The 14,573-nt window shown below is 38.0% G+C and overlaps 1 protein-coding gene across 4 annotated transcripts in view; it reads left to right on the top strand.

The window, feature by feature from the left end:
• Nucleotides 1-14,573, top strand: part of rho-5 (rhomboid-5) — a 169,540-nt gene that overhangs the window by 126,520 nt on the left and 28,447 nt on the right. For all 4 annotated transcript variants that reach the window (XM_074089102.1, XM_074089098.1, XM_074089099.1 and 1 more), the window contains exons 2-4: nt 355-732; nt 7,172-7,346; nt 13,544-13,704. In XM_074089102.1, coding sequence (XP_073945203.1) covers nt 355-732; nt 7,172-7,346; nt 13,544-13,704 — 714 coding nt within the window. The remainder of the gene's footprint in view (nt 1-354; nt 733-7,171; nt 7,347-13,543; nt 13,705-14,573) is intronic.

A 14,573-nucleotide genomic window follows, 5' to 3' on the forward strand; every position in this document is an offset into this window, starting at 1 on the left:
ACACACCCTGATTACACCCTGTCCCTTATACAGGGTATCTTTATGTTATCCCGAAATTGAATATCTCTCTAAAGGTTTTTCATCGAAATTTTTGATTCAAAATGTAGTCACACCTTTAACACGATACACTTTAAACATCGACCAATGTATGGAAACATTTGTCAACCACAAGTAAAAACATCCTGAATAACATTTACAGGGGTGTTTTGTTAAACTAATTCAAACATCAGCTGAAATATTTCTAAAGACACCTTGTATTGATTGTCCTCACTGCGATCTTCAAGCTGTTTACGCGTTGCTGTCGCAGTAAAAGGAACTCATAACAGATTCTAATAGATATATTCATTGTTCCAGGCGATCAAGCGCGGGTCTGCTGGCTCCCCAGCTGGCATGCCAAAGCGCGTCGCCGGCGCCCACGGCGTCCGCGCCGCTTCCCGCGCCAGCGTCACCCCCGCGAGTGGTCTCCGCGCCGCCCGCGCCCCTCGCACCACCCCCCGACTCCGTGCCGCAGCCAGCCCAGGAGGATGGCGTCAGATTGCGCCGAGTCCATACCGTTGCGGTGCGGGATTACCTTAAGAGAGAGACTCAGACTTTCTTCGGCGTACAGAGGGACAACGAGAGGGAACAAAGGAGGCTGTGGTACGAGAGGCGGAGGAGGCACGCGGCGCGGGCGCTTGGCGACCTCCGGCTCGACCTACCGCCTGACTATCATCCTGACGATGATGATATTAGGTAAATATACCTACAGTATTTAATAAAAATTACTTAGGTTTTTCAGGGTAGCCAAGTGGTTAGAGAACCTGACTATGAAACTGGAAGTCTCGGGTTAGGTCCCTGGTCCGAGAAGATTTTTGTGTGAAAATACAAATTCTCTGTTGTTTATTCTGTCTTCCGAGTTTAATATAAGTCTAGTACTCATAGTACAAGCTTTGCTTAATTTGGGACTTGGTCAATTGGTGTCAATTGTCCCCATGATATTTATTTATTTTAGGTTTTCGTGTTAACTATGACTTTGAAATGGAATCCCTTAATTCTAATAACGTACGACCATTGCAGCTATCTAGATAGCGCTCAAGGCAACTAATTAATGAAACAGCCATTTCTCCACGCGACTTAACCCCAGCAGCCATTCTTAACGAGAACTGTTAAGTCTAATAACCGAAACCGGGCTCCATTACCATTAGATCAAGCATAAGAGAGTCACTTAGCGATTATATGACAGTACTTAGTACTAGCAGCTGAATAGCAGTCAATCCATTACTATTGCAGGCTTCATCTATCTGAAACTGATCTTGCCCACTTACGTTGACGAAGGATAATGGTAATTAATTCTCGTCAGCCGTTTGTTATCGCGATTAATACTGCATTGCATAAAGTATTCTGTTTGTGATGGCATACTTAATACCTCTTAAACCTTGTCGAGTACTGACATACTTCAGAGCGCCATATTTTAGACACATAGTCAATTAGTCAACGGCCGTTATGAAGTAAATCTTAACACATCATCATCAGTCGGAAAACGTCCACTGCTGAATAAATGTCTCCCCTTAGAACGCCACAGTGAACGACAACTTGCCACTTGCATCGATCGGTTGCCTACAACTCTCACGATGTCGTGTCACCTAATTAGAGGTCCGCCCCGCTTCGTCTTCCGGTTTGCGGTCGCCACTCGAGGACTTTTTACCCCAAACGGTTATTTGTTCTTCGAGCGATGTGGCCCGCCCATTGACACCTCTACTTGCGTATTCTTCGAGCCTTGTCGGTAATCTCACGGAACCCGCGTTGTGTGCGACAGAACAGCAGTAAGTAGGTAGTTATAGCATATTTTTCCAATGGTTCGCATTTTTAATATTCGGAAACTTCATAGTTGTTCAATGTGTCAAGATGATTTCTTCATAATCGCCGTTGACTATAATAATTATACTCACTAGCACAATTATACGGATGAAACCAAGCACTGTGTAATTACAAAAGATTTACTTTCACCAGTTTCTGTGAAGTCCCTATTATTTTATGTTTTTGCAGGTGGTAGGACCTTGTGCAAGGTCCGCCTGGATTGCTACCACCATCTTGCTCGCTAATCCGGCCATGAAGCAGCAGTGCTTGCACTGTTGTGTTTCGGCGTGGAGAGTAAGACAGCCGGTGAAATTACTTGCACTTGAGGTATCCCATCTTATCCCTGGTGTTGCAGGTGTCTATGGGCGGTAGTGATCTCTTACTATCAGGAGACCCACTTGTTCGTTTGCCATCCAGTCGAATAAAAAAAAATGACACGAAAATCTACGATACCGTCTTTGTTTAATCAAGCAAAATAAAAATCACAGAGAACCGTCACGTCGCATAAAAAAACGAGAACTTTTGTCGAACTAGCGCGCCTGCAATCTTTTCAACTTTTTAATTTTTCGCTGACCATAAACTATGCACTTCACCTTCCGATATGCAAAGAGTAATATCAACTTTTACGGACATTTTTGAGAAAAACATATATATTGTGCTCTACCTACTACACACAGCCCACTAAACAACCAAATACTTTTTGCAACACAGAAGCAGCAATTACCTACACTGCGTCGTTCAGCTAATGCGGTTGCCGAATTTGTTTCAAACTACTTCGGCGAACGAACGTCGTCTTTACATTAGTCTGTCCGTCTACTGCGGCGGCCTTATCAAGGCGGTGGCAGCTGTCGTTCGCCGAATGCGGCCGACTACCGTGATGCAGCACGCGGTGAACGACTCAGTGTAATTGTCGCTTTATATTCTATTTTTTCTAACATGATTCAAATGACTGATGCCAAAATGACGTAACCCTCCTACTGTTACGCAATGTATCGATATTTTTGCATGTACGTATAAAAAGTGGCAATAGCATTATTTGTTGGTTTTAAACGTTACGCTATCGAACTGAAAGTCTTATTTGAATTTTAAAATAAAATTTATTCAATACTTGGGACACTTTCCGACTCTGACGAACAAACTTGCAAATTAATAATAAGTTTGTTTATTTTACCGCTTTTATATTTACCGATAACCCTCGGCGGCCTATTGAAACAACATTGTAAAGGCGTTAATTAAAGAAAGTAAGTTAATAGATATAACAGTGCCTATGCAGTACCTAACTTAACAATTTTTTAGCTAATTTGAGTTCAAATAATCTAACAATCAGCAGTTATAATATGATTTCATTTTTCAAGCATTATTATCTCTGTTGGAAAAAATAAAAAAATAGTTACCGCCTTACAAAATTACATAATCATCTCATTTGAATCATGTTACAAAAAATAAAGAATAGGGCCTTATCTATGACATCTAAATCTGTTCTTGACATTTACTTCTAAGATCCTTGATACTTACCTACGTCCGCAAACCAATAAGTCTGAGAGGTAAATATGTGGCGCCGGGGTTAGGCAAACATACGAGTATTATTAGTCTACGCTCATTATGTAGCTAAATTCTAGAAGTTCTTAGAGATAAATCGTAAGAAATTGAGACAGCAAAACGCTGTTTTTGGAGTATTTCAGCTAAAAATAATATTATTGTGTCCTGTTAACAATAAAGCAGAAGGAAGGGATATAAACGGCCCCATACCAATTTAAGAACCGGCCAGACCAACACATTAATAATACAAAGAATACTTGACCAAGGAACAGCTAGATACAGCCTGCGTGATAATTTATATAATAATAATAATATATGGTACGATTCGTCTGTAGGTACGATCGATCTGATGAAAATCGTGACGATTGATCATAAAGAGCCATACACGGTCGATTCATCGTTACGATATTCATGATTGCATGGGATTTTGTTGCGATCTCCGACATCGTCTTCGATGAAGTAAATCGTTAACGATCTTGACATACACTATCGATTCGTCGTTTCGATCGGTCTGAAGCAACGGATCGTATAGACGAATCGTACCTTGTATGGGGCCCTTTACAAAGGAAACGATTTATAGAAATCCTTTTCAATAATAATTAATTTGAGATTCAGAAATGATTTTTTTTTTACATAAGAGTGGGAAAACGACCATTTGGTGACAATGTGGGTCACCTGATGAGAAGCAATCACCGCCATCTACGGCGATGAAATGGCAGCACGTTGATAAAAAACTTCTATTCGCATATTTCAAAGCAAAACAAAATTGTTCTTTTGATCATTAGTATAGAAAAACCCACATGAATACAACCGGTACCGTTTAACTAATTAATGTCCTTGTTAATTACCCGATTTCAAAGTTTACATGTCGTGCGAAAATCGGGGTTCTAATGCTTACCACAGCGCAACCGCGCCGTTGCAGAATAAGAAAATACAAGAGAACATTTAAGAAGTCTATTTTAAAGGAACATAGGAAATTCCCGTAATGTAACACGTGGTTGGTTTTATTTTTCTCTTTATTTTAAATACTATTGTTTCACAAACTTTACTTTCACTCCGTTAAACTACTCCATTATATGTATTCTATGCTTAGCTTTAACTGTTATTGGCAGCTATTCGAGTTACGAATAACAGTTTATTCTCATATAATTATTCCTATTGCGTGCAAAGAAAGGGATAGCAATGAATGGATTATGACATCGTTAATTGAGTTGCATATTAGAAAAGAGAATTAAACAATAAACTCACAATCAAAAGCATTTTCATAATAGCACGCACGTTTATTGCACTTTGCTTGAATTCTGTCAAATTTTTTATTTCATTGCGCAAATTATAAAAAAAAATATTAAAAAACTGTAAAAATACTCTATTGTAAATAAATAAAGGGCTTGCTTTTTGTCAACGAATAGCCGAGGCAGCAAACAAAGCGAATATTTCATGAAACGTAACTGGGCATCGGTCAGGCATTCGTCCGCGCTACGCTATGTGAGAACGCACACAAATCACCAGGCAATGGCACTTCGCTGATTCAATCAGAAAACAACTATACATGTATCATTGTACAAAGTAATGCATCAACGAGGCATGTCCCGTTGTCGTATTTCAATTACTGCGGGTTGTCGTATATCGCTGATGCACCCACTGCGTTAACGTAAATTTTGAACGACAACGACAAGAAATGAATCTTTAGCGATACCCGAATAGCGAAAGAAATATAAAATATTTACGCTAAATTTGAATGTTTGCATACATACAACATGTTTGGTCATAAATAGTATGTATTCGTACTTACCTAATCGATTATTGCACCGTGATGTATAGATATATTTCCTGTAGCTTGCGGCAACATTGCTCAAACGTTGCACGACTCAACGATTTATTAAGAGATCTACTCCATCTCGTCGTTGGATTGCAATTTAATGGATGTATCGAACGTGTCTCTGCCAAACCGTAAGATAATAGGTACAATTTATTTTCGAAAATGCATTTTTCTCAATTGCCGCTGTAGTTTCCGAAGAAACATAGATTAAAAAAGCCGTTTAAGAATTACTAGAAACATTTTTGACGGCCCCTCCCCGCACTTACATTTGGACTAAAATAATATTCCACAAGATTGATGTAAGATAAATGTAGTAATTTTGCCTAAAATATGATATTTTGTGGGATTCCACATAACTTGGCCGTTGCTGGTAATTAAGTATAAACACGTTCTAATAAAACATTTTTGGAATTGTTTTCTTTAGTACTGTACGACGAGAATACTTTCGTAAAAATGCAAATTACTAGTGGATTAAATATGGATTAGACTTGCTAATGTGTTCATGAATTAAAATATCTAGTCTTAACTTAATTAAACTAATCAAAGTGCGTTGGGAGATCTAAAACTGAATGTCATTAAAAATACTGAATAGAATGACTAAGTTTGACAAATTCCTAATTATCATTTTACTCTTGTGTTTTTTTTTTCATATTCATGCTTTCAAAGGTACAGTCACCAACACCAATATCTGACACAACAAGCGTTCATAAGTATCTGATGCAACTCTAAGTATTTCTAGGGCCGGAAGGACGTGTCAGATATTTTTTCACGCTCCGCTGTGGCAGATATTAATGCTGGTGATTGTACATCCATACTAATATTATAAATGCGAAAGTGAGTGTGCTTGTATGTTTGTGTGTTTGTATGTTTGTATGTTTTCCGTCGTACACGTCAAAACGGAGCGACAAATCGACGTGATTTTTGGCATAGAGATAGTTTATGGGCCCGAGAGTGACATAGCCTATTTTTTATCCCGAAAAAATGCACATTTCCGGAGGGGACAGCGCGCGATAACCAAATTCCACGCGGGCGAAGCCGCGGCCAAAAGCTAGTAATTAATATGTGTATCTATATACTTACTTGGTTTTATTACAAGAAATACCAATACATGTACTCTGTGCCAATACAAAATACTAATAATACTCTATCATTAACAGACTATTATTAACAGACATTGTGTTGGATCTTAGGTCTATAATATTCCTTTCACTATTACAAACGAATATTTTGGGTATAACTTAATACCATATTATGGTACACAACTGAAATACAGGGTTCAGAGTGTATTTTTTCTTACCAGATGAAGGTAAAGCTAGAGCTGAGCATAGAACCAATCATAAGATCGTGTCTTACTATCTAATCTACAGGTATTATTATTATTTATGTTATATACACGTAAATTTATATTTCTAACTAAACTAATAAATATAATAAATCATTCTGTTTACTTATACTATTTATATAGATCAATGATCTTTTCTTTAGAAATTATCCCTGAAAATACCTAGCTATATTGTATACCAATCCAATTTATAAAAAGTGTAAACAAACCGATTTCATCAAAATTATTGTAGGTATAAACAAACACTCACTGGATCGAGTCAATAACACATTTATCTATAATTCGTGTCTTTTAACTAGACGCCTAATTACTTGTGATCAATTCAATTAATAAATTCATCGATTTACTGAACAGATTAATTAGGTATTATGCAATAGGTTCTAGGTTTTCACATCGCTAAATTTCTGTGGTCGGGTTAATGGCGTCTTTGTTTACACTTTTTATAAATTGGATTGAAATTCAATATACCTACTGGTAACCCCTTAAAACAAATGCAGTGACATTCATCCATCGCGTTTGAACTCACTAAGTCTATCTAATTGTATCTTGTTCGTTATCTTTCATGAAACGGTTTTACTTAAGGTGTAATTACCTCCAAGCTCGAAACCAATGCTATAGATAAACCCTTTTTCCAGTATGTATGGAGCGTCGGGCGCGGCACCGAGGGAGGCGCGGGGGCGCGTGCGCGAGCGGCCGGACGTCTTGCCTGCGCCGGCGGCTCTCGACGAGCCCGCGCCGCCCGCGCTGCCCCGCCCCGGCAAGGACAGCGTGGCGCGACTCACGCTCAGCGGCCTTTCTTATGTTGTTACTGTAAGTACCATACCGTGGATGCTAGAGCGAAAAAGCGCGGCAAGCGTGCTCTTTGTTCATTTCGCGGCCAAAATACAGTGCTAACCTGGTAGTGCGCGCAATGAATAGAGACGACGCTCACCACGCAGTAGCCTCCCCTTTGTCCAGTTTGCGGCCGTAAGCCCCTTTGCACTAGAGCTTTTTCAACGTTCGTTAAAAACCGTTCAAATACCATATTTATACCCATGTATTTGTGCACTCGACAGCATGCGTAAAACGCGGTACTTTTTTAATAAAATGACTATAGAGTTATTTATGTTCAATGATTGGCAACTTCGTGTTTTAAATGCGAGTATAAGGGGACCTTTAGGTCTAATTCACACGACAGCTTATAAAATGTCGTTTAAATCTGACATTGGCAGTCTATTAAGTTCCATTCGGCTTACTGTCCAAAGCAAAAAGGCGCTGCGTTTTATAAACGCTATTTTGTTAATAATATTATTATATGGTATCAATTTGTATTTTCTGAACGGTTTTTCAACCAATGGAGGGATCGTTTTTAAAACGCAGGTGATTTTCCACCGGCGAGGCGAGACGAGAATTGAAATTTGTATGGTGGCGCCCGCGGCGGCTCGCGGCGGGCGCCGATGCATACAAATCGCGCGAGAATGCATACAAATTTCAATGCTCGTCTCGCCTCGTCTCGTCTCGCCTCGCCGATGGAAAATCACCATTAAGCAGCGTTTCCACCAAAACCCGCCTCGCACAGCACATCTCTGGTAAAAACTGTTGAGTGGAGCGAGGCGAGGCAAATGGAGCACTGCTGGTTAAAACATATTCCTCGCAACACATCCTCGCACATTATTGGTGGAAACGCTGCTTAACGCTCTGTCAAATGGTCGCCGGTGTCTCGGTCGACGACGTCTGTGCCCTTAATTGTTTTTAATATGATTATATGCACGAGCCGCCGGTTGCTCGAATGACTGAACGAATTACTTGCGAGGAAAAAAATGCAAAAAATTAAATTGTTTTGTGTCCAAGACGAGAGACGCTAAGAAAAGCCACGAAAAAACGCTAAGAAAAGAACTTGGGCGGTGGTGATCTCTTACCATCAGGAGACCCACTTACTCTTTGCCATCCAGACGAATAAAAAAAAAACAACTGAATAAAATATGGCTACCCGCCAATACTGGGGGCTTCTACAAAATTCTAAAATCGAAGTTCGTATCGTACCGTCCCTCCCACTCTCGTATTAAATAATATTAGCGTCAGGAAAACTATATGAACTTTGATTTTCGAATTTCGTAGTAACCCCCCTGATCGTCACTTTTTTCGAATCGTCTACCATAGATAATACGAAGAACCGTGTTTGGTTTAGAATTCGAATGGTCTTACGGCCAGATTATTCCAACATGCTAAAAAAATATTTACTAAAATTATTGCAAAACAATTTGATATAAATTTAAAATATAAAAATAACGAAGTTTCATGAAGCGTGGCAAATTTTTATGGTGTAAAATTAGGTTATAGCTAAGTTTTAAAGATGTAAATAAAACGTTGGCTGACTTGAAACCTCTTTAGTCTGAAATGACGTACCTACTAACTTTTTAAAACTAAAGTCATAACTCCCTTGGGGAGGAAAACTATACGTTTGCGTAAATCCATAATTCCCGCGGGAAAAATTGAGGCCATTGCCCCTAGTATACAGGCATGGAATAACATCACATCATTGATGAGCAAGTGTGATGGAAATTAATGAGTTATAGTCGATGAAAATTTATATTGAATTGAATGCCGCGTATTAGTACAAAACTCCACACAGCGTGTGATCCAACACGCACTCGATTGCTTTTTCACCTATAAAATTGCCGCTAGATTCAACTACATACCAATTTCAACCTCAATACGTCTAAATATTCCGCAAGCGAGCCCAAAATACGACGCCATTTTAATAACTTTCAAGTGATCCGGACACTATAGTTAATTGGTCCGTGACGAGGCCATTACCGCCACAGGTGGTGCATCTAACCTAGTTTCTCAGGTTAAGCATTTAAAAGTTAGGTAAATATCCTGGAGAGTCGCTTCTACGGCGCAAACGGCGCAGGCAAGCGAGAAATGGCAGCCGCAAAAACATCTGGACTATTTTATTGCGATGTTCAGAATAGCGCTCGGCGTTATGACGAGTTTTATATCGGTTTCTAGTTAATTTTATAGTCCCTTTGAGTAAAACGATAAGTTAGATTAGGAAAGTTTTACTTTGAAAAATAGTAATTTAATTATTTTTAACAGTACCAGTATGTTTATTTAGTCACTTTAGGTAGTCGCTAAACTGTTAACAATGCAAATGAAGTGACTATCTTTAGACATATTATAACATAATATATAATATATTATATCAGACCTACAGTCGAGGAAACTGAATCGCTTACCAGGGTGATTAGTTTGTTTGAACATATTAGTAGCAGTCAAAAAGTCGTGTCAAAAAGTCGAAATATCTTTATTCAATTTAGGCTATGACAAGCACTTATGAATGTCAAAAAAAAAACTACCACCGGTTCGGAAAAGCCTCTGTTTCTTAACCTCAGTATGTAAATAATCCTGATTTAAACTACATTTCCAACTTTTTATAAGTCTCTTCCTCCATCTCGGAGTACAAAAAACCCTAAAAATGTCTGACGTTTTAATGCATAAAATATTGAGCTATTTTGGGGTAATCTGAAAACGCTAACGCTTATTACTTACGTCAATAGTAAGTAGCGCAGCTGCTTAACTACGCTAAAAGCACTCTCTATCTTTCATGTGAATTCCCAACTATTTCACACGTCCACCATGATGCTAAAAGACTTGGCAATGCGCTACTTCCAATCGAATTTCCTATTATTAATGGCTTGTGATTAGCTCCGAGCCTGCCTAATGGATGTGGGGCTTAATAGGTGAAACAAATTCCAAGCAAGCTAAGTAAATGGGATACTGGATTATTTTAACGTTCATAGTAGTTCTGCGAGTATATGCCATGTATTTCGACATGACTATGTTAATTATGTGTATCAAATATGTATATTGAAATCTTGAATTTACACGTGTAGGTAAATATGTTATCTTTTTTGACGAGTAAATGTAGAGGTATTTTTTGAGTTTTTAACAAGCTTAGTAGTTTCAAAGCTTACCAAAATTCCATTGTTAAAGCGGTTAGAAAGTGGGGTCGTTACAAGGGACAATTTGGGTAGTAAAGAATTCGAGTGAATATCAACAAAGGGCGTTAAAAGAAACTGGTGCATATAGAAAGGATGATATAGTTATATTGTTAACCACATTTAATGCAAATAAAACTAATTTACTTACTTATTGCAAGAAGCTTAGGTAAAATGAGTGAGATATCATTAAATGGTAATATCGTCACTAGGTAATTTGAAAAAAGGTCGTACCTCAAAATTGATATTTTTCTAAGTGAACTTTATGAACCTTATTTTAAAGGTCAATTTTGTTGACGTTTTGATTTGTGATACGAGATTTTTTCAAAGTAGTGACGATATTATATTAGTATTAGAAGAAACGAAGAACTTTAACAGTTACTTTGCTCACCCGCAACTTTATGACTATTCTTACAGTGTGGAGGAGCTGCATGAATACACATTTGTTGCATAGACGTAGCTATAGTAAGGTCGCCGGTGAGCAAAGTAATTGTTTATAGTTCATTGATATGGACCTCCCTGAAATACAGACCTTGGGTCTGAAGTCACATTACCATCAAATCATCTAAAAACAATAATGTCAACAAAATTGAACCTTGACAAAATGATCGTAAAGTTCACTCAGAAGAATTATCTATTTTGAGGTACGATTTTTTTTAAAGTAGTGACGAAATATAGGTTACAAATTTAAGTAAATGACCTGTTGTATGTAGTAGTAACATGCCCGCATAGGTACCAGAAAATTCGACGTTCCATATTCAAAATTAATAATTCAAGTCTCATATCAATTCTGTGCACTACTCGTACTACTTACATACAGTTGAGTTCATAAACTTGTGAGCAAAAATTTGATCAAAGATATCTGAATACGACTTTTATATTGTCAACGGCGTAGAAGCGTGTTCAGACCTTTTTGATCAAATTTTTGCTCACAAGTTTATGATGGCGACCGAGTACTGCCTTTTCGCAACGTAACGTTTGGCAACCTGTTTCATTTCGCAACTTTTCATTTCGCAAACTCTAAAACTGTAAATATTTCAGGATTTATTTCAGGGCCATCGCGTAGAACCCTTTAGGTTAGGTTAGGTTAGTTTTATAAAAATCCTGAAATATTTACAGTTTCAGAAATATTAAACAGTTGGGAAATGAAAAGTTGCGAAATGAAACAGGTTGCCAAACGTTATTCGCCGAAACATTAGTAAACCCTTTCACCCACTGCTAAGAATCTAAGTTACCCGGACTCTTTGTCAAGTTTGAATTTCAATTTAATCGCAGAAGTAGTAAACAAGCCAGCATCAAAGAGTGATCATTATGTAAATGTGGTGATTAATCCTTCCATCCAAATTTTATTCACTTGATTGTTTACATTTTAATATTCAATGGCTCGTCACTGCTTTTACGGTTTATTAATTTGGAGGGTCTAATGGAATTTTAATGTAATTGTTATATCGTGCAATAACTTATAAAGACTGTTTGTAAAATAGACCAGGATTATAACAAGTAATTGTACAAGAATCCGGTTTTACGATTAAGATTTTTTTTTACTTTTACTCGTAGTTAGGCTTTTAAAGGAGATCTTGTAAACTAACTGCTCTATTATGTTTGTGTCTACTGAAGCTAACAATAGATCGATACTTATTTTAGTTACTGGCTATACTTTTATTCAGGATTTTTTCAGAATCATAAGAATAAATAAACTGGATAGAAATGAAAACACATCAAATTCCATGTCTCTAAAAGATTCGACCGTTTTTCACTTTCTTAATTACACGAAAGACTCTATCGCTGTTTTTACGAATTTTGTGAAATTAAGTGTGGCCATAGCAACAAAATGCAAGATACAATTAAAATGAAAAAGCATTACCTATTTAAATGGTACATTAGTAAAAACCGGTATGAGGTGAACGTCTAAATTCCCTGTCATTCCCTCGACGCACACCAAAAACCACTCATAACTAAGGTGCTTTAAAATTAATGACCAGCACCGACATTTTTACATGCACTTGCCACCCTAACCTGACCCCAATATTTCTTATTCAGTAGGCCTTAAATATATGGCGGACGAATTAGGCTACCATATTTCCGAGCAATAAATTATAAAAGCGATGTCTTTTGGGATCGGCGCGGCTGTTATGGCGTCGTAAATAATGGGCCAAGACGCTCAGTGTCCTGCCAGCGATATTACGGAAGGAACTCGCTCGCTACGGAATACTAGCACTTCCGGCTGCAAGGAGCTGAGCCGGCGTTTCGGGATTGCGGGGTTGCTTGCAGTTTTATGCGCGTGCGATCCTAAATAGAGTTGGAGAGCGTTCAAATGCGAGTCGAGCTTCAATTTGGCGACAGATGTTGTCTTTTATTTTTGCTATAGACGCTTCTTTACTAAAACAGTTTAGTTAGTTTTGTACCAATGTAATGGGCTCAACTGTTTCACTATAAAGAAGTGTATGACACAATGGTACGAACGGAAATGTACGACATAGGCTGCTAGATAAATTGACTTGTTACCTTCGAAATAGACTATGGACGTATGCTGGGAAAAAATATCGATCCAAACAGAATAACATTAACTAATCATTTTTAGGGTTCCGTAGCCAAAATGGCAAAAACGGAACCCTTATAGTTTCGCCATGTCTGTCTATCTGTCCGTCCGCGGCTTTGCTCAGGGACTATTAATGCTAGAAAGCTGTAATTTTGCACGAATATATATGTAAACTATGCCGACAAAATGGTTTAATAAAAAATTAAAAAAAAAATTTTTTTTTAGACTACCTGCCATAGACGTAAAGTGGGGGTGTTTTTATTTCATCCAACCTTGAAATGTGGGGTATCGTTGGATAAGTCTATTAAAACGATTTTTCGATTCAGTGATTCGTTTGCAAAATATTCAACTTTAAAGTGCAAATGAGGCGGCTAAAATGCTCAAATAATGACCCACCATTGCCCCTTTACACAACAGCCATGGCTTGTAATGGACCATTATGGTCCATTGTGTACTGAGCTAGAATAATACAGTCTAAATATTCGCAGGCGGTGACCCGGCGGTCGCGGCAATCGGCGTCCGCGCAGTGGTCGCGGTCGTTCCGGAGCAGTGCGCCCGTGCACGAAGAAGCCGATGTGGACGAAGTGTTCTTCGCCGCGCCGGTCGGAGTAGTGCATCACGACGAGGACGTCGTCGATGGACCTAAAAGGTAGCGAATCATTTTGTTTCCCATAATTTCATTTGTCGTAATTTCACCTGCCACACCAAACGTTTGCCATAAAATATTCAGAACCGTGCAATTTTTTAAATGTCATCTTATAGAATGAGATTAATGCTTAAAAATAGACACCAACTCAGATTTTGGGTTGTCTTAAGATAATGAATCAACTTTTTTTTTATATGGTAATATTGTAGACAATGACTGATCACTACTTACATATACCTAATAGGCACTATCTTTTTCGAATTTTACTTTGTTTTTTGCGATATTTTGTTACAATATCCAAGTTTCGCAAACATACACTAATGAGCGTCTGCATTCGGTAGACATTTTAAAGGACAGGACAAAGAAAAACTAAAATATGTTGTTAAACTTATCGCTTTAAATTGTTCTTCGTCTCCCGTTTACTAAATGTGTCTTTTGACAAATTAGGAAAACCTTACAAATGTGAATACATGGCTTCGGAAAAAAAGAAAAGGCTTTGAAAACGGCTCCGTATTGACAAGCGCCTTTTTTATCATTATCCCTCAAAGGCAGCACAGCTGTGTTTTAAAAATAAGCTTGTGCTTGTGACTTCATTGTGCATAATCTAAGTAGTATTCAAAGACGGGAAACTGGAAAATAGTATTTTAAAATACCTGCTGAGTAGTTTCCTTGTTATAATAAACGCCGGGTGTTTGTTCGATTCGTAAAGTTTTATTGTGACCAAGCAATACAAGGAAATAAAATATATTATAGTTGGAGTACACTAGGACTATGTATTACAGGTTGGAAAGAAACAATTGGCCCTGGAGGTAAAGTACCCTAAATAATGAAGATATCAAATTGTATTCAAAAATACTACTTTATTTTCAAGA

The sequence above is a fragment of the Choristoneura fumiferana genome, chromosome 6, assembly GCF_025370935.1.
Source record: "Choristoneura fumiferana chromosome 6, NRCan_CFum_1, whole genome shotgun sequence".
In the NCBI taxonomy this organism is placed as follows: Eukaryota; Metazoa; Arthropoda; class Insecta; order Lepidoptera; family Tortricidae; genus Choristoneura; species Choristoneura fumiferana.